General features: G+C 42.4%; 1 protein-coding gene across 4 annotated transcripts in view; it reads left to right on the top strand.

Annotated features, from left to right (window-relative positions):
• LOC101484206 (caskin-2) overlaps positions 1–26,836 on the top strand; it is a 57,446-nt gene extending 30,610 nt beyond the window's left edge. The window contains exons 4-22 of one of the 4 annotated variants that reach the window (XM_004569702.4): positions 203–300; positions 1,475–1,620; positions 2,383–2,478; positions 4,773–4,906; positions 8,703–8,811; positions 9,042–9,150; positions 9,277–9,371; positions 10,390–10,507; positions 13,973–14,101; positions 14,362–14,448; positions 15,237–15,364; positions 15,546–15,621; positions 18,175–18,248; positions 18,336–18,446; positions 18,846–18,947; positions 19,044–19,182; positions 19,400–21,655; positions 21,932–22,169; positions 24,493–26,836. In XM_004569702.4, coding sequence (XP_004569759.3) covers positions 203–300; positions 1,475–1,620; positions 2,383–2,478; positions 4,773–4,906; positions 8,703–8,811; positions 9,042–9,150; positions 9,277–9,371; positions 10,390–10,507; positions 13,973–14,101; positions 14,362–14,448; positions 15,237–15,364; positions 15,546–15,621; positions 18,175–18,248; positions 18,336–18,446; positions 18,846–18,947; positions 19,044–19,182; positions 19,400–21,655; positions 21,932–22,169; positions 24,493–24,589 — 4,342 coding nt within the window. In that variant the 3' untranslated portion in view covers positions 24,590–26,836. The remainder of the gene's footprint in view (positions 1–202; positions 301–1,474; positions 1,621–2,382; positions 2,479–4,772; positions 4,907–8,702; positions 8,812–9,041; positions 9,151–9,276; positions 9,372–10,389; positions 10,508–13,972; positions 14,102–14,361; positions 14,449–15,236; positions 15,365–15,545; positions 15,622–18,174; positions 18,249–18,335; positions 18,447–18,845; positions 18,948–19,043; positions 19,183–19,399; positions 21,656–21,931; positions 22,170–24,492) is intronic. The other 3 variants (XM_076887205.1, XM_014411676.3, XM_014411679.3) reach the window with 3 other exon arrangements.
• The last annotated feature ends 284 nt before the right edge of the window (positions 26,837–27,120 follow it).

Raw genomic sequence — 27,120 nt, 5'->3', positions numbered from 1 at the left:
CACACACATAAACCGTCACACCCACTTTATCAGAATTAGATCAGGTTTGATGTGACCACACACATACACATCAGTTTACTGTTTTTTTGCAAAAGGTCTCACTGTAAAGGCAACAGGATGATTTCTAACTCTCTCATGCCCTCACCTGTCCCTACTCTTGATCTGTCTTGTCTTCATGTTTTTCCTCTGTCTCCTCTCGCAGCTTCTCGGCCCTGCATCATGCAGCTCTAACGGGGACCATCGAGCTGCTGTCTCTGCTGCTGGAGGCCCAGGCCACGGTGGATATCAAGGACATAAACGGTATCATGATGGCGGAACAGCTTTGCCGGTTAACCCAGTGTCACCACGCAAACCCACAATTTAGGGGGGGGGGGGGGGGAAATCCCAAATGTTCATGATGAAGAAGTCAGTTGAGGTTAAATTGAGCATGAAACCTCTTCACAAGTTTTCTGACACTCTCAGCTGAAAATAAATTTGACCCATATGAATAAATATGATTCACTTTGAAGTGGCTGCAGTGCTAATGTAGATATCCTCAGACTCCAAGTGGAACACATACAGTTGAATTTGGCAGCTTGGCTCCTGAAACCAGAGGTGTGTAGAGCTCTTGAAGCATGTCCTGCCAGCTTTTCAGTTTTGTTGTATCCACTGGCCTCAGCAGGGGGCGTCAACCCTCCTTTGGGCATTATTGACAGCCAGTGCATGGAAACAGAATAGCTCTATATCCTAATCAGACAAACAAACAAAATCAAACAAATTCACCTAACCAGAAAACAACAGGAAGTGAAAGACAAACAAACAATAAAACTGCTCTCCTTATTCAACATGGCATAATACTTCCAAATCATTAATTACAGATAGTGCTGGATCTTATGGGACATGAAAATATCTTCTCAAATATGAAAAAGCTTTAGTCTTTCTGTACTGTGAAACAAAAACTGTTGCTCCAGCCTCTGTACACTTACTACTGTTATATTGTCATTAGAAGTTAACTTTAACACATTAACCACATCTGAGTATGAACTGCAGCACTGACTAATTTCCAACCTTTAGCTGAGAATTCAGTTTTCAGATCTTCTTTCCATGTGTTTAACTTCTAATGTGGACTCCTCCAGTAAACAGAATGTAAATCCACTTTCTTATCATCATCATTATTTCAATAAGTGTTTGTGAGGAACAGTTACAATAAAAAGCATATTCCAATTAAATGTATGCCTTAGTTTGTCAAAAGATATGATTGCATAATGATCTGGATGATAATTCAAGTGGAGGGAGGTGGTGCGCGAGCCTACAAAAATAACAGTGACAGCCTTAGTATATGTGTATTACTGATAGTTATTATGAAATAAAATAATTTTTCATTTTAAGAGGTCATGCCTAAGTAGCAGTCCCTGTATCTAATAACATTTTAAAACGATTGCTTTTTTATTCTTGCCTCCTAACCTCTTCTTACCTTTCTCATTTCCACGTTTAGGCATGCGTCCCCTCCACTACGCAGCGTGGCAGGGTAAAGCTGACTCTGTTCTATTGTTGCTGAGAGCCGGCGCTGCAGTCAACTCCCCTTCCAATGATGGACAGATACCATTGCATCTCTCTGCACAGTACGGACACTATGAGGTGGTGAGTAAGCAGACAAACACCAGAGGCTAAAGGCAAAGTTCCAAGGTTTTACCTGTCCTCCCATTTCACTGAAATCGATCCCCTTTTGTGCCTCAGCTGGTATTGTCCAGCAACAATAGCAGTAATACCATTAATGCATACCATTAAAGAGCCTACAGGCAGTAACGACGAATATTCCTTTCTACGTGCTTGCTGGAATGTTTGAAATGACAGTTGCGTATACCGTGCACATACAGAACTTGTTACGTCATACAACCCCTACCCATGCCTGACCTCTTTAGAACACCGAGGCTGCACCCGACCTGTTTTATGTTCGTTCAGACAAACACACACACACACACACATTAATGAGCATGTTGGGAAGACTGACATGTGAAAGCAAGTAAAAATAATAATAATAATGGATTGCATTTATATAGCGCTTTTCGGGACCCTCAAAGCGCTGTACAATACCACTATCCATTCACTCTCACATTCACACACTGGTGGAGGCAGCTACAGTTGTAGCCACAGCTGCCCTGGGGCAGACTGACAGAAGCGAGGCTGCCATATCGCGCCATCGGCCCCTCTGGCCATCACCAGTAGGTGAAGTGTCTTGCCCAAGGACACAACAACTGAGACTGTCCGAGCCGGGGCTCAAACCGGCAACCTTCTGATTACAAGACGAACACCCAACTCTTGAGCCACGAGTTGGGCCATGAGTGCGTAATATATTAGTTGATTGCACTAATTTTACATTCTCTCCCTCTTCTTGGCTCTCAGTCTGAGATGTTGCTGCAGCATCAGTCTAATCCCTGCTTCATGAACAAGGCTAAGAAGACACCACTAGATTTGGCCTGTGAGTTTGGCAGACTGAAGGTATGAAAAGATTTTTGTGGAAGTTCCATATCTTTGATGTCTTCTTTTCCAAAATAAGAATGAGGTTGTTTTTTCTGCAGGTATTTGCTTATAAACCAAAATATTCCCTGGATTAAAACTGATTATGACATCACATGAAAAGTTCACACATCTGCTCAAAATGAAAATTATCCATTACTTTATTTTAAGTAATAAAATAATTTCTGAGATCATGATATGTACTCAGCACAGGGTTGCTGCAGGTCAAAAAAAGCCTGAAAAAGTCTCAAAGTTTGAAAATGAACGTTTTTTAAGAGAAATACTGTAGTTGTTAAATGTTCAGTCGTTTTTACAGCTGGCAAAAAAAAGTTAAAAATCAATGTATAGCGCTTTACTAGTCCCTAAGAACCCAAAAGCGCTTTACACATCCAGTCATTCACACACTGGTGATGGCAGCTACATTGTAGCCACAGCCACCCTGGGCGCACTGACAGAGGCGAGGCTGCCGGATACTGGCGCCACCGGGCCCTCTGACCACCACCAGTAGGCAACGTGTGAAGTGTCTCAAAGACCGAGACTGTCCAAGCCGGGGCTCAAACCGGCAACCTTCCGATTACAAGGCGAACTCCCAACTCTTGAGCCACGATCGCCCCATGATGTGGGTTATAATGTGGGTTATTTTCTATATAATGTGGGTCATTTTCTATATCCATAGTTATTACAGTAATGTCACTTGCTCAGGTGACAGATGGATGTAGACACTGTGACTTCACCGATCGCTTTCTCCCCAGCACGCTAGCTTATTAAAACCACAGTGCCGGTAGATCTGACTTTAAAATCGAGGTCTGTTGCCTGTTTATATGGTATTATTTACAAAGTAGACATGTCTATGCTTTTTGTGCACTTCTCTGCGCTCTAATGTGGACCATAATGTGGACATGTTTCATTTAGTAAGACCTCGAGACCTTAAACTCATTCGAAAGATCGAAGGTGGTGAGGAGCTCCATACACCTGAAGTTATTCATGAAACCTACAGATGACCCTTAGTGGCTGTTAGAAGGAACTGAAGTTTAAAATGCCCCAGTTTTCTGAGCCATAAGTTAAGCCCATCTTTCATATGCAGTCTATGACTGCTCCATTAGCAACTTCACAGTAGAGGCCCATGCACTTACGTTACACTACCTGTTAACTGATGTAAAGAAAAAAAAATGAAAGTACAAATAGGAGAGACAACGAGAGAGGCAGCGGGAGTAATGTTCAATAACCATGAACAGCCTTCAGCTCCAAGAGTCTGTTTAGTTCCAGTTCAGTTAGTTTCACTTTAATGTCGTGTACCATCATAGTCCAAATAATATATGTAATTTCTTTTAATGTTGACCTTTTAATTGAGTTTAATCTAACTGAATGAGGGTGGAACAGTGGTGCGATGGTCAGCAGTGTCGCCTCACAGCAAGAAGGTCCTGGTTTCGAATGAATCAGCTGAATGGTGGTCTCTGTGTTATAGTGACAGACTAGAAGGTGCTCGAGTTGTACCCCGCCTCTCACATTATGACGCCTAGTATAGGCCCCACCCCCTCTGCAACCCTGAATTGGATAAGTGGAAGAAACTTGATGGAAACAGTTTATTTATTGATGTTTTACAAAGGTCACAGGAACCCCGGGGTTATTTTTTAAACAAAAAGAGTACTAAAGTTAGCCCTTTAGTGAGATGTATATAGGTTTTCTTCATATGTGCAATCCAGTTGTTTGCATATGAGAACACGTGTTTTTCATGCTTTTTTTTTATTTTAATGTGAATGGCCTAACACAAACCTTTGCTGAGACAACAAGGCTGAGCTAAATCGAGCTCATTTCTGTGAAAGCAGAAGAGGCTTCAGTAGCTCCTTTTAGACTTTGTGAAGAGATTGCATATTGCAGTGCCTCTGCCACATCAGTGGATAAGCCCAGCTGTGAGATGTATAGCTGGCTCTGTTATTAAGAATTAGACAGACGCACACTTCCCATGCTTGTTAAACGTTCGCTCGTCTGCTCTGAGTTTGCAGTTTGGCTATGAAAGAAAATCGTAAGCTTTGGGCTGTTTTTTGTCACACAGTATTTGTGGGTGTATGCAGAGGCTGTGGTATCTTTAGACGACTGCTGAGTAGTGGATAAGCCTCTGTGCTCGTTTAACCCTATATATAAGTCACCATTTACACTCTAATACGTCAATATATATTTTTAGCATATATACATATATATATATATATATGTGTGTGTGTTACTAAGGCTGTAATTCCTGTCCTGATTCAGCTATTTCATCTCAATTTTTTTGTTAGGTGACTCAGTTACTGCTGAGCAGTAATATGGTTGCAGCCCTGTTAGAAGGAGAAAGAGGAAACGGCAGCCTGGACTCTCCCTCCACCACCCCACTCCACCTAGCAGCCAGGAATGGACACAAAGACATCATCAAGTAAACAGCAGCTCAGAGTGGCATTAAATGTTAAACATTATGATACAGTATCATGTAACACAGTGGATTCTGGATTCAATATCCAGGCATTGCTTTTCCTTTGATTGACAGTCTGAGCATCTGCGTTCACAGCCAGCATTTGCACACTGTTGTAGTTCAGCCCTTAAAATTGAAAAAATAAACTCTTAATTTTCAAAGGAATATAAAATACGTATAGTATGCACGAATAGTTTAGCTACAAAGTTGTTGTTGAACTGATACTTATGCCCACTAGTTAAAGAACTAGTATTTACAGTCATGGGAAATAGAAAGCAGGCCCACTGCAGGCAAAAACACACCATTAAGTACGCTACAGGAGATTCGCACCCTGAATCATTCCAACGAATGTCACTAGAACAATCGCTAGCTGCACTCCACATGACAGGAAGCGCAAACAGGGGATGGGAATTACCGGTGCAGCTACACAGCTGGTTTAAAAGCTTGAGCCCAAGTAGAAAATATTTTATTAGGCGACTAGATGACTAATTGTCAATATTGTCACTAGTCAGTACCAGGCACACTAGTCATTTAATCTAATTGTTTCACATTTTAATTGATGCCCAATTCTGATGGAGCAGTTTTCTGCTGGAGCATCGTTGTAGAGAAGGGCCATAAAAGTGTTGATCTCTGTCTCTTTTTTTTGTTAACTCTATTATTGTTAGTTCTTTAAAAGGCCAAGAATAAGACTGCAGATACAAGTGGCAGAAATACTTTTTCCGAAGGGTGGATGGACTCTTCCTCAACACAGGGTGAGCCAATCAGTCATTCAGGAAGGGCTCAGAGTAGACCTGCTACTCCTCCACATTGAAGGAGCCAGCTGTTTGCCTCCTGGGTAAGGTGTTCCAGCCAGGATTGTCCTACTGGAAGGAGGACGCGGGGTAGACCTAGCACACGCTGGAGAGATTATATCTCTCAGCTGGCTTGAGAATGCACCGACATTTCCCCAGATAAACTGGAGGAGCTGGCTGGGTTGAGGGAAGTCTTCCCCCGCTTCTGCTACTGCCCCAAGACCTCACTTTGGATAATCAAAAGAAAAAAACTGCCTAAACTACTTTTGCACTTATGCTGTGCAAAAGAATAGAACTTTATTAATCCCTTGGGGAGGTCCCCTAAAGGAAATAATAAAACTACTGTCACTACTACTGTACTATAATTCTGCTGCTGCTGGCATCATTTAAAAAAAAGGATGCAAAATGACCTTCACCTTATAAATGCTGCTTCTTTAACATGGTGTTTATTGTAGGCAAACTGTAATGGGTAAACTTAACACAGAAGTCCAATAACAGAACACCACTTGAGTTCAGATTAGACTGACCAGTCCTGCCAGTCACGCCCCTCCAGATTTCACTGGCCTCCACGTGAGCGGTAAAGTCTCCCAGTGGAGTGACATTCTCTGACCTGAAGGGTAGGGAAGCAACCCTCTTATCGCTTAAAATGCTGTTATTGCAGTCATATCCTCTCTGTGAATGGTACTCATAGCCAGTGATCAGTGGTCATGACATTTTGGATATTAACAATCATGAAACTGACCTCACGGCCCATTGTTAAGCAATGGTGCTAGCTCAGATGAGTCACAAAACGCTTCTCCCACTGAAAGCGCTATGTCCAAATGAACAGAATCAACTTTCTGGGATTTCTTTACGTGGATGTTCGAGCATGTGTCAAGACTGAACAAGAACTGTTACCATTTGAATTAATTCTGTAACTTTGTAACAATCTGTCCAGCACCAAAAAGAAAACATTGTACTATGAGGTTTAATCCCAATCGACTTTGCACTTTCAGCCTGTTTCAGCCTAAAAATGTCTTTGCCATGTAATCCCATCCCGCTGTTTTAGACATGCTGCCAACTATTCCCATCCCGTCTAAATTATTAAATATCTCATGCAACACCATCCATCTCCCCCTCTCCTGGAGTTGAAAGTGAATACTTAGTAATAAGTCCGTACAACATCATACCGCCCGTGATAATACTGGTGGAAGTTTGTGCATGATACAAAAATGTCATACTGCGATATCCTTGGTAGCAGAGAAGCCTATGCTCAACACAAACATGAACTGAAAAATAACACACACACACACACACTCCTACACTTCACTGACAACCGCATAAGTTTATTCAGAATTTACACAGCAGAATTTGGAATATGATACTAAGGGATTTATGGCACTTCAAAGACTGCCATACCTAAGCTGCAAATGTATTTGTAACTTCTCCCTTTTTGCAATAACTGGAGGAGCTTTATGCAAACAGGATATGACTTTGTGCCTGGAAAGATGGGAACTTTCTGTTGTTTTAGTATCATATACATCTGCCTGTGTTAGAAACTACGCTTTAGCAATTCATTCAGAGATCATTTCTGATCATGACACCTCATGTTCAGAATCTTTGCTCTAGCACATTCTGTACTGTGTACAGTGTAAATTGAATGGAGTATCTGAGAATAACATTTCTATGGAGGACAGAAAAGTCTAAACTCTGTGAAGGTTTTCAGACATTCAGCCCTCTCAAGATTTCATACCATCAAGGTTAAAAGTGGTGCAAGAAGATTACAATAGGAACCTTTTATCCTCACAAATTACAACTTGGTATTTCTCCTGTCAGTACTATCTGCAGCATTTGGTTTAAAAACTCTACACTCACAAGGAAATGTTTTAAATTATTTTTAATAAGCTGTTAGATAATTATTTAAGGTTCTATTCATTAAAACATTTCATGAATGTTCTTAAAGTATGTGATTAAAAAAAAGATCAAAAATAAAATAATTTTGTTGCTGCACCTTTATTCCATATTCCATAAATGTCTACTTTTGATAGAATAATTACAAACATTTTTTGCTCATAAGTTGCAACATTTTTGAGTTTAAAGGACTGTGTTCAGTCTTGCAAAAAGCTAAGCAGTAATGGTGAGGATAAGAGAATAAGTAGCAGCCAGGTGCTGCTACTCAAATGCACTTGTTTAATTGATCATCAGGAGGTGTCACCACTTATAATATTATCAAAAAAAATACCACAGTCTTCCCAGGAGAGGGAGCAAATTTACCCTAAGGTTCCCCAATGGTCAGAGAAACTGCAAAAGATGTACTCTTAGACACTACCGGCCTCAGTTAGCATGCTAAATATTAAAGTTCCTGATAGTACAGTTTAGTATTTAGTATTTAGTATTTATTTATTTATTGTCATTGTCAAGAACAATGAAATTGCGTTTGGGGCTTCCATACAACCCAAAAAAAAGAAGAAAATAATAAATACCCCTTAAAACCCAAGTGTACATATTTAACCCAGTGTGACTCCAATGCAATAAGACAATCCTTAGCAATAATGTTCGTAGAAATTCAGACAAAGACCTGAGAAACATGACAAAATACAACAATGCAACCCATTCAATATTATTGTACTGTGAGATATGATATCAGATATGATAGTTATCTATTAAACTGAACAAGATGGACTTGTATGGAAGGGTTGTCATGCCAACCCATGCCTTCTGTATACCAAATTTTTCTAGAGTCAAAGTTCAGACCTCAAACCAATTGAGATGCTGTAGGTGGAGTAAGATGTGTGGCCTAAGCACACAGAACAGCTGAAAACAAAAACAGAAACAAAAAGAATCAAGGTTTTGCCATGACCCAGTTAAAGTCCAGACGTCAACCCAATTAAATTTGCAATTGCTGACTGTGACTATATGACTTCATAAATTGCTGCAGATGTCTGCACACACCTGCACACTAACACGGTGTTTCTGATTGGACTTCCTAGGTTGCTCCTCAAAGCTGGCATTGACATTAACAGAGCCACCAAAGCGGGGACGTCTTTGCACGAGGCTGCCCTCTATGGCAAAACGGATGTAGTACGGCTGCTCCTTGACGTAAGGAAAGAAGAGAAACATTGTATCTGTTAGCCTTATGAGCCATGTGGAAGGCTGCTTTTTTACAACAAGTGTCAACATAAAGACTCTTCACGGAAACATCACACTATGTTTTCACCTGCTCAGTATTATTCTTTAATAAAGCAGATTGGAATTTAAGGGAGGGTTTGTTTTTAAAAGTCCGACTCCCACGTAGCCGTTTTACGATCTGTATGTGTGTGTGTGTCTAGGCGGGCATCAACGTGAACATGCGCAACACCTACAACCAGACGGCTTTGGACATTGTCAATCAGTTCACCACTTCCACAGCCAGCAGGGAAATCAAACAGCTGCTGAGAGGTCGGTAGCTCATGAAATGGTGTCTTGATGTTGCACTGATACATTTGGGTAATTTGGCTTCTCTGGTTTAGAAATGTGATCAGGTGTCTTTTTCTTTCTTTCTTTCTTTCTTTCTTTTTTTTGCAGAAGCATCAAGCTCCCTTCAAGTTAGAGCAGTGAAGGACTACTGGAATCTCCATGATCCCACTGCACTTAACCTGCGGGCGGGAGATCTGATCATGGTACTGTTTTGTGTGTAAAAGTCTCAAAATGTTGTTTTATGGTTGTCATATTGTTTTTGTTCATTATTTTCATTGTCCTTGTTTATAGAAAAATGTAATTAAATGAAATTAATTTGAAAATCCCTAATATCACATTTAAAACAGTCATTATTATTCATTGCCTGGGAAAATTATGAAAGGAGAAGATTTCCTTATTTAATGAATTTAAAAACCTACTGAACAAAAATGTAGCCGACATTTGTTTTTATCAATCAGTAGCAGCAGTTTCTGTTTGGTAAGATTTTGCAAATTGTTTAAAGAAGAGAAGTTGAATCATTTATTTTATTCTAAAAATTTCAAGAAAAGTGTTTTTTTGTTTGTATATGCTGACATATATAATTCTTACAAAGAAGAGCCAACACAAACATCGGAATCGGCTTGATTGAGATGAGAAAATGAGATGAAGTTGTTAGGTGAAGTTATAGTGAAGCCTTGTTGTTCGGATTTGTGTGGTATGTTTCAGGGTAATTTCATGTACTCCAAAGCAGGAGACCACAGCAGAGGAACAGGCACAAACTTGCTGCTGCTGTGTCTCTCATTATCAGCATCATTATCACAGTTTGCTCTAATTCGTGTGTTCATGTCTTTATGTGCTCTCTGCTGTGTATTTTGATATATTTATGTGAGTCATAGGGACATCTGAGAGTTGTGTTTGAACTTGTATGCTGTTGTCTCTTACTCTGCCAGAAAGCAGAGGTGTTTGTTTTTCTTCTCTCGAGGCGCTTTGCTAATACTCACAATGAATAGATAGTGTATTTCCAGCCTACTGGCCCACTCATTATGGACTTAAGTGCATGCCTGTGGGTGTCGCACACAACATGCATGCTTAAAGCTATTGTATTTTTGCTAACACATAGCATTTTTTTGTTTTAATCAACGCCCATAGTGTTCATATAACTGTATCAATTGCTGGGACTGTGAAGTATACCAAGACTAATGCCATTTGTAATGAAGTGTTCTCATGGCTTCTTGCTGACAGGTCCTGGAGCAGCACTCAGACGGCCGGTGGAAAGGTCACATCCATGACACCCAGCGGGGGACAGACCGGGTGGGCTTTTTCCCCCCTTCAGTGGTGGAGGTCCTCAGCAAAAGAGCAGGTAAATAAATAGCTTATTCACACCTGCATAAACATCAGTTACCTTATTAATAATTAACATTAATACACTCCAGAATATTTATGCAAGTATTATAGTTGTGCTCCTCTCAGTAGTTGTAGAGTTATCCAGTTAGCAAGACGGTGAACAGAGAGGACGGCACCTTGGTTTGCATCTTCAGTTTACAGTGGCATACTTTGAATTTTGTGTACATGGCAACCTGTATCCAGTCCAGTCCAACTCAATACATGCCATTGCCACAAGGTTTGCTGTGTCTCTTTGCTGGGATATTATCTTCGATCCATCCAACGCCGCCAGGTTGCACCTCAGATGGTCCAGGAGCTCAGTGATGCTTTGGTCCACATCTGGGAGGAGATCCTCTAGAACACTAAGCTATCCTATGTGCTTAAATGGATGCTTAACAACATCTGGATAATCATTTTCATTTGAATTCAACTTCAATTCAGTTCAATTTAGTTTTATTTATACAGCGGCTGTTTGGCGACAGTGGAAAGGAAAACCCCCCTTTTAACAAGAACATTTCCATCAAACTATGTGCCATCCCTTAATTGCTAACACATTACCCATTTCATATCAGTGTAGACATACAGCATGATTTTCTTTCACTGTTGAGAGCTGATGTGTTTTCAGAGTATTCCTTTAATTTTTTTGAACAGTGTACATGTGCACTGTACAATTTCACATGAAATACCAAGCCTACCTTTTTCATTTAATTTGTGTCATTTCAATAGAAATTCCCAATAGTTTTACAAAATGTTAAAAAAACAAACAAACAAAAAAACCCCAGTGAACTAAAACATACTAAAAGGGCTCAGAAATACTGCTGAGAAATAAGAGGAAGTGCCAGGTCTCATATTCATATAATTATCTGAGACATGAAAATATCTGTCAAGTTTCATATTTATTTATTTGTTTACTTGTTTATTTTTGTAGTCCAGGGGCCCGTTCTTCGTACCTCGCTAAGTAGGTTAGCTGGATTAGATTGTTGACGATTTCGCGTGATCTTGGATCGTTCGGTTCCCCGAAGCTCATCCGGGACTTGCTGCCATAGCAACAGAGCCGTAAGCGTAAATCTGCTCGGGAGCAGGTTTACTTTATGTAAACAGGATTAGATCGCGGCCACGCAGGTATGTCCGCTTCATTTATACGAAAGCAACAGCGATATTCCACCACTGTTTCACCATAAATAAATAACATCAATGTAACTAAAGATAATGCAGCACTTGATCCTTTTATTGATTTCACACAGATACATACAGGTCATTTCCTAAAAAAGGGAAATGTACTATTAACATTCTATTACATGTATGTGATTATTACAGATGTAATTCATATTTCAGAGTAGCAATTGCAAATTACTTTGTGTAATCAAGATGAGAGACCACGGCTATAAAAGCGAAGGTGGATTTGGGAAGTCTGTTGCAGCCATGTCCTGTCCGTTTACGCGAGCCACCCATTGCGGAAGGTGCAAGATTGATAAGGAGAGTTTTCAGATTCAGCGTATATTGCGGGACAGACAGGATCCTTTAGCTCAGCGCGACAGTGTGCTCATAGAGAGATGTCGATTTTCCCGTGAGGGTATTATTTACTTAACCAACTTGTTGACAAGGGGGTGCAGGACCACCACCTGTCTTTTTGTTGCTCTGCCCTTTTCTTGGTTGCTGTTATAAACAAACAAACAGATTATTTCAGGGTCTCTTTCCAAGAGACTAAAAGCAATATAAGTGATAAATATTACCATTCTGTGGAATATTCTTATATTTCACTTTTACCTGTTCCCATGTTCTAGTGGGTCCTGTTTTGTGGCTCTAATGTGAAAGAGGATATAATATAACATATTATAATATAATATATAATGTAATATAATATAATGAATTTACCCTACCGCCTACTGGTGTTGGCCAGAGGGGCCGATGGCGCAATATGGCAGCCTGGCTTCTGTCAGTCTGCCCCAGGGCAGCTGTGGCTACAACTGTAGCTGCCTCCACCAGTGTGTGAATGTGAGAGTGAATGAATAGTAGTATTGTAAAGCGCTTTGGGTGCCTTGAAAAGCGCTATATAAACCCAATCCATTATTATTGTTATTATTAAATTACTTACCAGTTTAATTTGTCAGCAACTTCCTGCCAGCCCTCTCTCCTTGCTTTTGCAGCCTTTGCAGTGTTCCCTTGCGTTTTAATTAAACTCTGAAACTCCTGAAATCCCTCAATCAAGAGTTCCTGCTCTGCTACTGAAAAATACCGAGCGCGCTCCTTCGACATTTTCGCCGACCAATCAAAGGGTTGCCGATCAATGTTTCTACTATCGATGCGTAGCCCCTTTTACGACACCCAGTGATCTCACATTACTTCATCCAGCTATACTAATCGTCAACAACAGGTGTGTTCGGAGAACCGGGATAGCGATCTCAAAGTTAGCGCGATGATTTGATCTTGGATGTAGTAAGCGAGGTACGAAGAACGGACCCCTGAAGTACCACCAGCCTGGGCAAACACATTTATTGTGGACATGAATTCAGACAACTGTATTTTGGTGTTGATAACACCTAATTTGACCCATGACGACTCTTATATATCTGGGCTACCAAAATATCTCCACACTTGTACACGAGCAGGATCTATCATGTTTGCAGACATGGCCGCTGGAGAATTCAGCATGCTTGTAAATCAACAAATTTAATCCCTGTGAATATGAGCTCCTCACTTGTTTGCAGCTGTAAAACCCCCGACTTTCTAGCACAGAGAGACCAGCACAGTCAGGGCTCCAAAAACAGCTCCAGACATGAGTGCACACTTCTGTGTCTTCAACAAGCCAGTCCACACACACACACACACACACGACAGTCTCACGGAGAAACACATTAATAGGATTACTATGGCCAGATTGCAAAGTGTCAGCTCAGTGTTAAAGCCTTCACAGCCTACATCGGGGTATTCTGTGTGTGTGGGCGTGTGTGTGTGAGACTGCTCATGCTTGAGGAAAGAGACGAAAGAAGAGAGTTCGCCTCAAAGTTGGTGATGGGCTCTTTGCTTATGAGGCAAACTCAGCAGGTTGTGTGCACCTGTGCAATAGTGTGTCTGAGCTCTGTGATAATGTCAGTGATGTCAGCAAACAGAGACCAATACCACACTAAGGAAGAGTAAGCCTTCTCAGTGTCTTTGGTGATCTTAAACTTCCATTCAGCAGCCTGTTATGTAACTGTAGAGGGGATTTACCGAGAGGGGATCTGTCTGTTTTTAGTTGTTGTTCCATGTACTCAATGAAAAAGAATACATGACGGAGACAAATGTTAAAGTTGATGATATTCATAGCTCTTCATTGCATGGTTAAAGGGCTTTCGATGCCTGTGCATGCATTTCAAACTGCCACCGAACACGCATGTGCATTATCTGCTTTCCCTCACTCATGCATGTCCACCTCAAACCAAACCTGTCTCCCTGGCCGTAGGAGGCACGCTCTTCCGCCAAGCTTCAATGCCTTGCAAACGACAACACTTTGTGTCCGGAGCTCCTCCTTCGAGTCACGGCCCTGCCCCTCAGACTGATGACTTATACATCCTTGGCTATGACCCTGCAGGTACACACACAGATGCACTCACCAACCTTTTCCCTGTTTTACCACCTGCGGTGGATTCACGTTATCCCAGGCAAGGCAAGGATTGTTGGACAGGAATGTTTCTGTCCATATGCTCCCAAACAGCACCCCAATCCCAGTTTTTTCTTGATGAAAAAACTTTCCCTGATGCTGTGTCAGCTTGATAGATCCAGTCCCAGCTCCGGTTCTGCAGTAGGCAGAGTGTACCGTGAACGTTTGTCTAAAGTGTGTGTGTTTATTAGGTGCTCCATTGGGCAGTCAGCTCTCAACCCCAGCTAGTTCTGCTAGCCCCACTCAGGAAATCTGGGTCCTCAGGAGCTCTCCCACTGGTAAGAGTGTGTGGTCCTAAACCCCTAATACCCCACCCACCGAAACCCCAATCGCCGGTGAACTTGTAGACCAGTCAAGTCACCACATTTTTGATAAACTGGGTCTTTTTAAAGAAGCTTATTCCTGTTTTATCCTTTTATATACCAGAGTTTTGACCTTACCATGCTAACCCTTCAAATCCCACCCTCTGCTTTATACACATCTAACAATCCAGCAACCATAACCAGTTCTCTTGCAGCAGGACATTACTATGAGGGAGCAGCATGAAGGTCTCTTTTTAAGTTCTTCTTCTTTTAAGCATGTTGGAGCTTCCTCTTATTCTCTGAGAATCTCCGCAAACATATTAATGTTTTTCTTCTACTATGTAATATATATTCAGTTATTTCCTGAACAGAGAGAATGTCGATTCCACTAAAACATAATGTTTTAATAATTTCATAAACGTTGAAAATTCTTTACATACATAAGAAGCTTGATATTAGCATCTTTTTGTTAAATATGGAGCTAGTGGCAGAGCGTGATTAGCCTTGCTTAGCATAAAACAACTTACTAACAAACACCTTGCATCGATTCAATCTGTATGGTGAGGCAATAAATCCTTCAGTAATAAATAGGACTTAATAGTTTTTATGTATTTATTTATTTACTTATTTTTAGTACAGTAGGCAGCACATATAAATATATAACCTATAAACTGCCGGCTACAATTGTCTCCTAACTCAGACACTCCACAGGTCTCCTGTCAGTCTGTCATCTCTCTCTGTTTTGCTTTCTTTGCTCTTCTCAGGTGACAGAAACAGTGTCGGCAGCGCCGGCAGTGTTGGTAGCAGCCGCAGTGCAGGGAGTGGTCAGAGCTCAGAGAGCGGCCACAAACAGAATGGGATTCATTGCTGCCACAACAATGACGCTGGCAAGGTCAGATATGCACAGAGACAACCAAGGTGGACACTAAAAAACAAGGAGATGCTCTGCTTCATATGTCGACAGCAGACAGTTTCACTAATAGTAACAGAAATGAACAAAGTGTGGAGGATGTCAGTAATGCACTAAAGTACTTTTCTCTATCGTTGAGTACGCCTTTGTTTTGTGTGTGCAGCTGGCTCCCTCTGCTGGCGAATCAAGGGACCGCGTTATAGGAGTGGACCACAGCACACAGGTTGATGGATCCACAGGTTAGTAAGAAGATGACAGATGTTTCATTCGGTGACTCTGTTTGACAATAATAATAATTCTGTTAGCTGTGATTCTTCCAAGGTCCCAGACTTTCTGAAGGTCTTTCAGAGTTTTTCTTTTGCGGGTTGGCTGCTTTTTCAGTCCAGTTGTTTTACCTGACCTTTTAAATGGTAGATGGTAAATGGACTGATTCTTATATAGCGCTTTTCTACTCTCCCGGAGTACTCAAAGCGCTGTATGCAACATGCCACATTCACCCAATCACACCCATTCTCACGAGCACTTTCTCTATACATAGTGCTTTCTAGGTACATTCACACGATGGATGCATCAGAGAGCAACCTGGGGTTAGTATCTTGCCCAAGGATACTTGACGTGCAGACTGGAGGAGCCAGGGATCGAACCACCAACCTTCCGATCAGTAGATCGGGGGTGGCTCTACCTCCTGAGCTACAGCCACCCGATTCTTCTTTTACAGAAGAATGTTATAATGTGTTTCTTTATCTACTTAATACTGGCCTATGAATCTTTCAACCATAAAAGGGTTGTATCTTTAGAAACCACGGGGCTGCTGTGTGCAGGGATCATAGAGCATTGTTCTGCTGTTTTTGTTGATGGTCTGAAAGGAAATGAGATGGAGGGGGACAGTAAATGCTTACCATACTTTACTTCACCACTGAAGCCAATAAAACCAGCATCTTCTTTCATCTACGCAAGCCATAAAAGCCCAGATCACTACTTCACAAGAAACACTAAAGGCCTGGAGAAATGTGCTCTGCTGTCAGGTATAATGGCAGGTGCAGGATTGCATGTTTACAGTATTTTCAGAACTTAAGTTCATTCTGCTGAGATAAGGCTTTTCAAATGTTAACACTCAAAGAAGCAGAGAATTCCCGTTGACCTCAGGGTGAATCGGAAGGGGGGGTTAAAGTGCAGGAGAAGAGGGAGGAGACAGGGAGCATCAGGAGCAAAAGACATCTGTTAAATGCCTGAGAAAGAGGAAGGAAGACAGGGAAGAGGAGCTGATGTCTGCCCTGCACGAAGGATAGGTGGAGGGAAGGATGAAGTGTGAGACATCAGGAGCTCTCCGGCTCTCGTTTTTTCTCAGGGGTAAGACCGTTGTTATAATTTGACATGATGTTTGACGTTTTGTCAGAGGAGAAAGGGTTCGATCCTGTTTTAAAGGACCCACTGCATTCCAAATTTTTGGTTAATATTTCATTGGGAATCACCTTATTGGTGCAGAAATATAATTTTATGCCTGCCAAACTTTGTTATCTTCGACATTTTTGATAGATTCAGCTAAAGAAATGGGAAAGAAATTGTGTTTTTGCCACAGTCTGATAGTTATTGTCAATATTTCAACCTTTCTTTCTTTGCTTGTTGTCTGTTGTGGGCAGATAAAAGATAAATAAATAATAAGATGAAAAACTGTTTTACATTTGATCACTGAGTTCCTCTTATGCTGTACTTGAATGAGTCGTGGTCAGACTTAAGTGGCTTAAAAAAATCAAACAGTTGGAAATAGTTGGGTGCAAAGACTGGAAAACACGTGAAAGCCCTTCAGGAAGCCTGGAGATACCAATCTTGCTTATGGGTTAAGGACCTACAGCCCTGTCTAGCTCTCCTACAGTGACTGCCCGTCTGCTGTAATCTCCTCCATGCTCTTGAGACTATGCCGGGAGACACAGCAAACCTTCTGGCAATAGCATGTATTGAGTTGGACTACCTGCACAACCTCTATTCCTATCCAAATGCAAAACTAGTGAAAAACAGTCAGAAAGGCTGAGGAGAGAAAAAAAAATGTCAGTTGCCTCCACCTTTAAAACCATTCTTGATTTGATGGGCGATCACTAACCTAGAAATGTAACTGACTGTATTTGAATTGTAGTTGTACTTTTCCACAGTACAATGACACAAATTCCTCATCTCTTTCCATCTTGTACAAAGAGCATGTCGCAAGAAGCACGACTGCGTTGTTTTGATGGGTGATTATCATGCTGAATAAGTTAACTCATCTCCCAGGAACATCTTGACAGTGCAGTGTCTTATATTACTTATTGCCCTGTTACAAGGTGTATCTGCGTGTCTGTAAGAGGTCTTAAATAAAAGTTATTGAGAAATGAAAAGATCAAATGTTGTTGTGAGAAAGGACTAGAAGAGTGGAAAAAAAAGACTCAGCCTTGGGCAAGAAGAGAAGTGAAATTGGAGCAGTTGGCAACAAAGTATCGTTCCTCTGAGATCTGAGTATATAATGACTGTAAATAAGATGAGTGAGGGGTGTATGAGATCTGGTAGATGGCACAGCTTCACTCACCCGGAGAGACGTGACGGCCCCACTCAGTCACACAGCTGCTTGGAAAAGAACGATTTAACATGACTCAACTAATGCAGACCGGATTGATCTCTTGCTGTCACAAAGCAGAATCTTGTTACTTTGAAAACATGGCTGTCTTTTTTTGGGTTCGTCTTGTTTTTCCTCCAGTGTCTGTCTTCCTCCACGCACTCATCACAAAACACATCCCACAGGATTAATTGTGTGTGTTTTTTAGGTGGTTCCCGCCAACAGGTTAACGGCACTCCTCAGAAAGACTTTGTGAGGCCTGAACAGCTTTTGGAAGGCAAGGTGAGCTGAGTTTTAGAGTTGTCCAAGTTTGCGTAAATGTTTTCTACACACAGAGGTTTTGGAAATGAATCTCCTCTCTGTCGTTAGGATTCAGAAGCTATCTACCAGTGGCTGTGTGGGTTCCAGCTCGAGCAGTACACGTCCAGCTTCATCAGTGCAGGATATGATGTACCCACCATCAGCAGAATGACCCCCGAGGTGTGTATTTATGTTACAATTTTCAGCATTTTTAGCTCTATGCCGTTAGACTTTTCTTTGTTCTTTGTACTTTAAAGTTGTGTTTGTTTTTTGCTTCTTCTTTTTTTACATAAAACCTTGGGATGACTGTTTTGTGAAGTAATATGAAAATGAATAGGTTCCATTTCAGCCTGAAACCCTCTGAGCCTGATATGTATGTTTAAAAAAAAAAGGTTTAAGAAGTCCATTGAAAACTTGACATGACTGCAACTAAAGCACTCTTTTTTTACACTCTTTTTTTACAGATGAAAAAATGATTTCTCTTGGCTAAAGTACAGTTATTTAATTGATTTGTTGTTGATTCTTTCATTTGTTGGTTATGTTAATGATTCACTCATTATTTGCGTGGATATTCTTCAGGATCTTACAGCTATCGGAGTGACCAAACCAGGCCACAGGAAGAAGATATCGATGGAGATTAGCAAGCTGAGCATTCCTGAGTGGCTCCCAGATTACATTCCTGTGAGAAATCAGTCCTCCCTCTTATTTGCCATATACATCATGTAAACAGCTGGCTCTTGCAGCCATTGTAAATTTTGTCTGTGTTGTCGTGTTCAGTCGGACCTGGGGGAATGGCTGAGTGTGATTGGATTGCCTCAGTACCAGAAAAGATTGTGTGACAATGGCTATGACTCCATTGCCATTGTCAAGGACATCACCTGGGAGGACCTGCAGGAGATAGGCATTACTAAACTGGGTGAGGAATTTCTATAATTTTCTATAATAACTTCTGCTAATAACTTCTCTGATCGGTGACTGGTCCGGGGTGTACTCTGCCTCATAGGCTTTGAAACTGAATCTTTTGTGTGCTGTGACTGCTTGTGACATTGTCAAAGCACAGAAGGGGAATGTTTGATCACTTTTATTAAATCTTTTTGAGCTCTGTAATAAATAAATAAATCTGTGTGTTTCAGGTCATCAGAAGAAACTAATGTTAGCAGTGAAGAGACTGTGTGACCTGCATCGCTCTCGTAACCATGCCGACAGAACCGGAGGCGAAACTCTCAGACGAAAGCTGCCTGCTGCTCTCGAGCTGGTGGTTATCGAACACGCGCCGACACACAATGCTCAGGCACACGCTGACACTCCATCCAATGACTGTTGCTCCTCCCCTCGTACTCCCAGAGCCCTCCTTTCCTTCCAGGACAGCGAGCTAAGCGTGGAGCTACAGAGTGCAATGATGGGAAAGGCGGGTGGAGGTCCCGCTGAGATGTTCAGCATTAAAGGTGTGTCCTCTGCTGCAGGTGGGACTGCCATGTCAGTCAGTCAAGAGAGCATTGGCATGCGTTCGCGGGGCTCAGGGAAATCTGGGAACTCTGGAAATGTAAATTTGGCTCATTGTCAGGATCAGCAGGCCGTACTGTCTTCAGCCAGGACATCGAGCCGGTCTGAGGAGAGTTTAAGTAGTGGAGCAGGGGAGGAGGTGAAGAGTGGAAGAAGCAGTCCTGGAGGCAGAAGTAGACAGAGACCCAGTGAGTCATGGGTGTATCAGAGTCAATCTGCTATCCCAAATAAAATCCCCTTCTCCCCTCTCACACCTCCACTGACCCCCAGCAAGATGCCCCGCTTTGCCTACCCAGCTGTCCCACCTAAAGCCAAACACTTCCAGTCTCCTAACCGCCCTTATCAGCCTCAACAACACCCACCCTCCTCCCCATCTTCACCATCCCCGCAAGCTTCTCCGACACAGAAGGCTTTCAGTTATATCCAAGCTCAAGCAGAAGTAGTCAGTGGGGCTCCACGACTACTTTCCAAGCCACTGCCTGGGGCTGTCCCGCTGCTGGGGCCCTTACTTGTACAGGGCCCAGCCAATGAAACTCAAAAAGGCCCACAAAAGAAGCGCTCGCAAAGCCTGAATCGCTATGCTCTGTCAGATGGTGAGCCAGATGAAGACGACAATCCCACTTCCCCTTGTACCTCTGCTTCCTCTGCGGTCATGCCATCTTATGCCACCATGTCACGCAGGCCGGGATGTGGCCATGCAAGTCCTCTAGGGGCCCAACGTCACATCAACCGTAGCCACTCCTTTGCTGTGCGCTCTCGACGCAAAGGTCCACCTCCACCCCCACCTAAGAGGATGAGCTCGGTAAACGACACCCGTGTGTGTCAACCAGGAAACCACCAAGGAGTGGAGCCAGAGGTGAAGGAAGGGGTAGAGATGGAGAGTGCAGGCAGTGTGAGGAGTATCGCAGCCAGGCTTGAAGGCAGCAGCAGCAGTAGCCCATCTAGAAGAATAGATATACCACCAGCCCACCTCCCTGTTTCACCTGCATTCAGCCCTGTTTCCTCACCGATCCCACGTGGATTTCCTTCTCACACCATCACTCAGCACTCCAAACCTGTCCCAGCCTTGGGTCTCGGGGGCCTTAGGAGGGTAGGAAGTGAAAGGACAGAAGGAGACTTCAATAGACAAAGAGGTAGAAGTACAGAGAGAGACTCTGGTGAGGAAGTGAAAGCAAAGAAAACTGAACATATATCAAAGAGTGCTGCTGCATCTCCCAAGCACAGGTCCAAGGACCATCTACCGTTTGCTGAAGAAGGCAACCTGACTATCAAACAGCGACCCAGGATAGCAGTCATTAGTCAGCCGGGTGCTGAAGTTAAAACTCCTTCAGAGGCGGTGCAGACCCCAGACAGCCTTGAACTCCCAGAGTTCAATCTAAAGGAGTCTGACACGGTGAAAAGACGGCACAAACCCAAAGACAAAGACGCGTCCACTCCTGAAGAGGTTAGCACCCCACACAGAAACAACAAGCACCCAGAACCCAACAGCCTCCACATGCAAAATAACATCAGTACACTGAGTGACGATGAAGCTCAGAGGCCACACAATGTTTTCCAGAGGATAGGATCAATGGGCAAAGGCCCAAAGCCTCCAGTGTCCTCAAAACCTCCCAGTCCCCTCAAACAAACCCCCAACAGCAAACCAACAACTCCTCAAAAAACTGTTTCGCCATTGCAACCAAGTGGACAAACAGCCATCCCTAACCTCACGAGCGTACAGATTCACACAGTCTCCCCAAAGCTGAAAAGCAACATGTACATTCAGACTTGTATGTCCAGTCCAAAACCTGCGAAACACAGACAGACCTTCACGTCCGAACCTGAGAGTCCACAGAAAGCCGTCGCTGTGTCAAGACTCCCTCAGAACACCTATGCAGCAACAGCAGGTAACAATGAAAAGAAGATATAATACCAACAAGGCCATCAGTTGGCTTTTGTTTTAGCCACATTTTCAAATCCACTCTTTCAGATTAATTTTGGCATGACGGTTTTCTTGTTAAAGCTTTTAAAGTTGCTATAAAAATGGCCGGGTGTAAACATAATCCAGTCCCTACACCAATTCTAGATGGGCGACCAGTGATCTGGTGGATGTTAAGAGGTTAAACTTGTTTCCTAACAGCGAGCTTCTTTTTGATGGTTACATAATATTTATTGTTCCTCAGGTCCGAATCTCAGCATGGCTCAAAGTGTTGCCTTTGCTGCTCCACCGTCACCATTGCTGAACTCTTGCTGCCCACCCTCGGCACTACCCAGTCAGCCAGGAAAAGGATGGGTAACTCCGCCTGGTGTGGCCAGTGTGGAGATGCTGGCCCAGAAGAAACTAGAGCAAACTAGTACATCACTGGAAGCTGCTCTCAAAGTAGTGGAGACCAAACTGGCACAGGGGAGCAATGTGGACGGGTAAGAAGTATTGTATTGGTGTAGTTGGGGTGGTGTGCTTTACCTGGAATGATAATATTGTGCTCTTCATACTGATTGCTGAGCTGTGGTACCGCGGTAACCGTTGGTTTGCACTGGTTGTTTGAACTGTTCCTTGTGAACATGCAGCAGATCTGACAGATCAGCTGCTGGGCTGTAACTAAAGTCCCTAGTGAGGACACCGTCTACAAGCTTTACTGTTGTCAGTCTATATAACCTGTGGAAAACTTGAAATCATGAATCTCCAAAGAAAAAAACAAAACAAAATTTCTTTTTCAGTTTTTCTTTTGTCTTCTTTGTTTTAGCACCTGCCCTCTTTTTTTCAAGTTTCTAAAATTGAGAGAAGGCCAAATGTTATCACTGATAGAAACATGTAGTCTCAGTGTAGTTGGCACTGCACTGCTCATGCTAACTCTAAATTTAGCAACAGGGAAAATGCCAAAAACATCTGCAGAATTCAGTGAAGGTCCTCGAGCATTAACTTTGTCCTTTGTTTAGTTCTCTAGTTATTTGTTGCTCCACACTGATGAAAAGAGAGGTTACTAGAGTAAACCTGGTTCTCTTTCAAACCTCGCTTGGTATTCCACTTTGAAAAGCGCCCTTTGGCATGACCCCCTTTAAAACAGCCCTTGAACCCATACCCAAAGTAGTTCTTCCTGATGTCCATGCAAATGGGCGCTGCAATGAGCCAAACTCAGTTTGCAAAGTTATGATAGTAGCCAAGGTTGTCTGTCAAACCTCTCTTGGTAGCTCACTATGGTAGATGTAGACCCCTCTGAGATTGCATGGTCCAAACACTATAACTTCTCCACCCAGGAAGAGCACCACCTCACACAAATTTAAGAGCCCACAGTAAGCACTGAGTGTGCCAGTGAAGGTTAATGTTAAGGCAGTAAAACCTAACAGATGTATGTAGAAATTTCCAACTAGCAGCTGCACAGATGCTCCTGCCAAGAAACACCCTTAAAAAGGGCCCATGAGGTAGAATGTGCACGCAGGTGCGCAGGAGGTTGCTATCCCTGGCATTCATATGCCATCACAATATCGTCTACCACCCACTGTGACAGCTGGTATAGGCTTCCCTATGTGCCAAGGAGCCTGGAACACAGAGAGCTGATTGCTTTTTACAATTCCCTTATTTCTGTCTACATAAATGCATAATTCTCAGACAGGCCACAGCGAATTAAGCCGCCTCTCGTTCTCATCAGCAGATGGCAGGGGCTTATAGCCTGAGAGCGAGGTAACAATAGGTAGACTCCCTAACCTTAGGCACAGAGGCTGGGTTAAGGCGCAGAACCACTTTACTATAGTTGGGTTTATCTCTGAAGTACACACTATTTGCCATCATAAGGTCAGCATGTGGAAAGAAGTCTTACACCATGAGTGGTCTCAGTCAGCCTGAAAGGGAGACCAGACTCATTTAAATTTAGCATTTCAAATGTCAGGCTGAGAAAATTAACTCAAATGCTGATGACAAATCTGTCTGCAAGGCCTAGTCACTGCACAAGGCAGTGGCCATGAATGATTGTGGAGCAGACAAGCTAGCTCCGCCATCCATGGCCAAGCTGTTTCAGTGCCTCACCCAGCTCAGTACTGAGGGCATGCTGAGGAAATGAATACAGCAGCATTCCCGAGGGTCTAGTTTTAGCCATAATCACTAATACTCAGCCTTGAGAGCTAGCTATAGCTACACAAATACAAACACAAGCTTCCTTGACGTGCTAGCTTTGTTGCAGACCCACGTGTTATAATGTCACAACCGCTCGTAGAAGAATATATTTTCCACCTATTTATTCATCCATTCTCTTCTACTTATCCTTATCAGGGTCACAGGAAGCATATCCCAGCAACCATGGGGTGAAAGGTGTTATACACCCTGGACACAACGCCAGTCTGACGCTAAATCTTGTGATGAAAATATTACAGTGTCATAAAATTCCTGAAACAAGAAAAGCTAATGTTTGAGGATCAGCAAACAGTTAAATGGATAATCCTGTTCCAGGACCGCCGAGGAGCTTTAGTGATCTTCACAGGAAAGAAAGCAAACATGCCTGATGTGGGGACAGGGGCTAAGATGTCCTTAAAGTGATTGGTCTGTTTTAGACAGACATGGTTGTAGTGGAGCTTCTGTGATTGTGCATGCCAGAGTGCTTGACTACAAGCTACACGATACCATGCATTCATATAGTGCTTTTTTCTCTATACAAACACTTTGTCTCACATTCATAGCTGTTCTGAATCACCAGTTAATTTGACAGTTAGCTTAACTCTTTTTTTACTTCACATTGTCCCATCTGTTTCCTAGTGGGGGCACCACAGTGAAGGCAGCAGGCAATATTCTGGATGACATTGGCAACATGTTTGATGACCTGGCCGACCAACTGGACGCCATGTTGGAGTGACCTCCCAACTTCTGTCCTGCACACAGAAAAAGTTTCTGTCTCAAGGGAGCAGCAGACAGAAATCCAAACAGTGAGCACGGGGTCAGAGGGAACCTTAGATGCTGGGAAGAACAGAGAGTGTGGAGCTCAGCACTTCCTGGGGTTTAAGATCAATCAGTTTGTGAATATTTGAGGACTTTCCTGCACAGCTTTTCCTCTGTTTTTGAGCACTTCGCCTTAGGACACACACCTGGGAAAGTTATTGGAGGGAGTACAAACAGCCGCCAGAAGAGCTTCCCGATGTTGTTCAGTATCTTCAGTATCACTAAAAGGGAATAAGAGTCCATTGTATCCATGTAACCTGTGTATATACAGACACGTGTTTATGTGTGTAGTCAAATATCTTTATACTTAACATATTGACCTGTGATTATATTTATACTTATATATGTTGGGGGTTTTTTAACCAAAAGAGTTCCTATTGGCTGCTTTAACCCATTCTATTGTATATTAGCAAGATGATCTAATATGTATATTTTGCTGCTTATGGTCTGTAGCGTGGGGAAATGAGTGTTTAATATAGGGAAAGAATTATATTTCATAAATGTACGATGGATTGGCGTGGACCTGTTTTAACACAAGTGTTTGTTGTTGTTGTTCTTTAAAGCACTGTTACTGTCAGTAAAAACAGATGCTTATTGGTTTTAAAGTTATTTAGTAACAGAGCTCATCTCAGGTTGGTATGGTACCGTCAGCACGCTGTTTCATTTCAGCAGTGGCCAAAACATTTCGTGGAAGGCAACATGTTAATGAACTCAGAGTGACTGAACATGGAGTCTTCATTTGCTGCCAAAATGTTTAATTGGCGTATTAACTGATAGTTATATATTTGATTATATATTTAAATGAACAAACTCGATGTGAATTTGACATCAAATTTTTAAGAGGCTTTAAATTTTTTAGAACATTGTCTCTCCCATTTTAATTTCACAATCAGTCGTTTAGCATTTCCTGTTCCCATTTTTTTCGTTCAGTGTTAAATGTTGTTCCAGCAGTGTTCAGACTAAATCCCACAGAGGTTTTATGTGCCAGATTTCTGACAACATTTAGCAATTAGTTGCTTTTGTCTTACACTCTTATAGGTCTTTGAATGCAGTATAGGCTCACAAAATATGTCACAAACACTCTGTGGCGGGGCAGGGGAGGGGCTGGCCCAAATGGTGGCTGAGCTGGTGGCCACACGGAGGGAGCAGGCGGCGGTGTCGCGCTGAGAAGTGGATGAACTGCAGGACCAGACCGAGTGCACGTGATTATGATTCTGGCGGCTCGGCTCCATTCCTGGCCAACACCGCTGCCGGCGCACCACAGCTGTATGGGAGTGGCAGGTGTCCGATCTGCTCCGGTCCCCAGGGTGAGGCCAGCCAGGATGCCGTCTGCCTCCACACCCGTGCCCACTCCTCAGGTGGAAGCAGCTGGTGCATGCTGGTGCCTGCACCCATTCCTGCTCCCCGGAGGAGGGCCGCTGAGCAACCTCCGCGTCCACCACCAGCTCACTCACCTGCTCAGCCGGGGCCGGAGAAACTGTTTGTTGTTAAAGAAGAAAATAGAAGACTTAGTTTGTGGGATCAAACTGGTTTGATTTGTAGAACTGAGTTGTAAATTGAGAAAATGATTACTTTGAGTTTTGTATCAGTTAAATTACTCTGGCATACTTCAGCCTCCGTAGAGAGCAGGGACCAGTCTCATAACTGTAAATAACCAGCAAAGTTTGATAAGAACTTCACTTTGGATTTTTGTTCTTCGCTTGTTCCTGCTGCACTGAAGACATTTGTCAGCAGATGCTAAATCTATTGTAGCACTGACAGTTACTCCTGTACCAATTCACTTTAAAATTCTCTTTTTAAAAAAAAGCTGTTGCATGACTCAATACTTCGCTTACTATCCAGTGGAATATCTGTTTTTGAGCCATTCTTTTTTTAATTGGGCTCTTTTAGAAAAGTCATTACCTTCAGCCATCTTTAGGCTTCCTTCTTTTACTCCTCTGCACGCCTTCATTTTAAAAATGGAGTCGAATCTCTCTCCCAAACCTTTTCTGGGAAGATCTGGTTAATGGAAGCTGGCATGTTTTTACATTTTTTAAGATACCAAGCATGTTCAAATTCATGCAACAGCTTTTTTCTCTGTGGTTTCGATCTTCTGTTTTGTTTATTAATGTTTCCTTCTGAATTCTGTGTCAAACCAGAAATAATTAAAGGGATTTGTACTGACCGGGTGCTGTTGTTTTGCTTGTCAATATAAAATATGCATTACTATTTCAAGATTTTTCATTTGTTTTTGCCATTCTCATTCAGAGCTTTTGATGTGCCATATAGTTGATGCATACATTGTTTACAGTTTACAGCTGATCCATAACCTCCTCTCTGTACATTTAGCAGCTTTTTGTGTTCAGTCACATCAAATGGCTTTAATTTGCATAAGATAATTGAAGGAATATGTAATATTTTTTTCTTTTGGGGCTGTAGAAGCAGCTGTAAGTACATCATCACCATAAA

This window comes from Maylandia zebra, linkage group LG8, assembly GCF_041146795.1.
Source record: "Maylandia zebra isolate NMK-2024a linkage group LG8, Mzebra_GT3a, whole genome shotgun sequence".
In the NCBI taxonomy this organism is placed as follows: Eukaryota; Metazoa; Chordata; class Actinopteri; order Cichliformes; family Cichlidae; genus Maylandia; species Maylandia zebra.
This window is presented reverse-complemented; position numbering and strand designations above follow the sequence as displayed.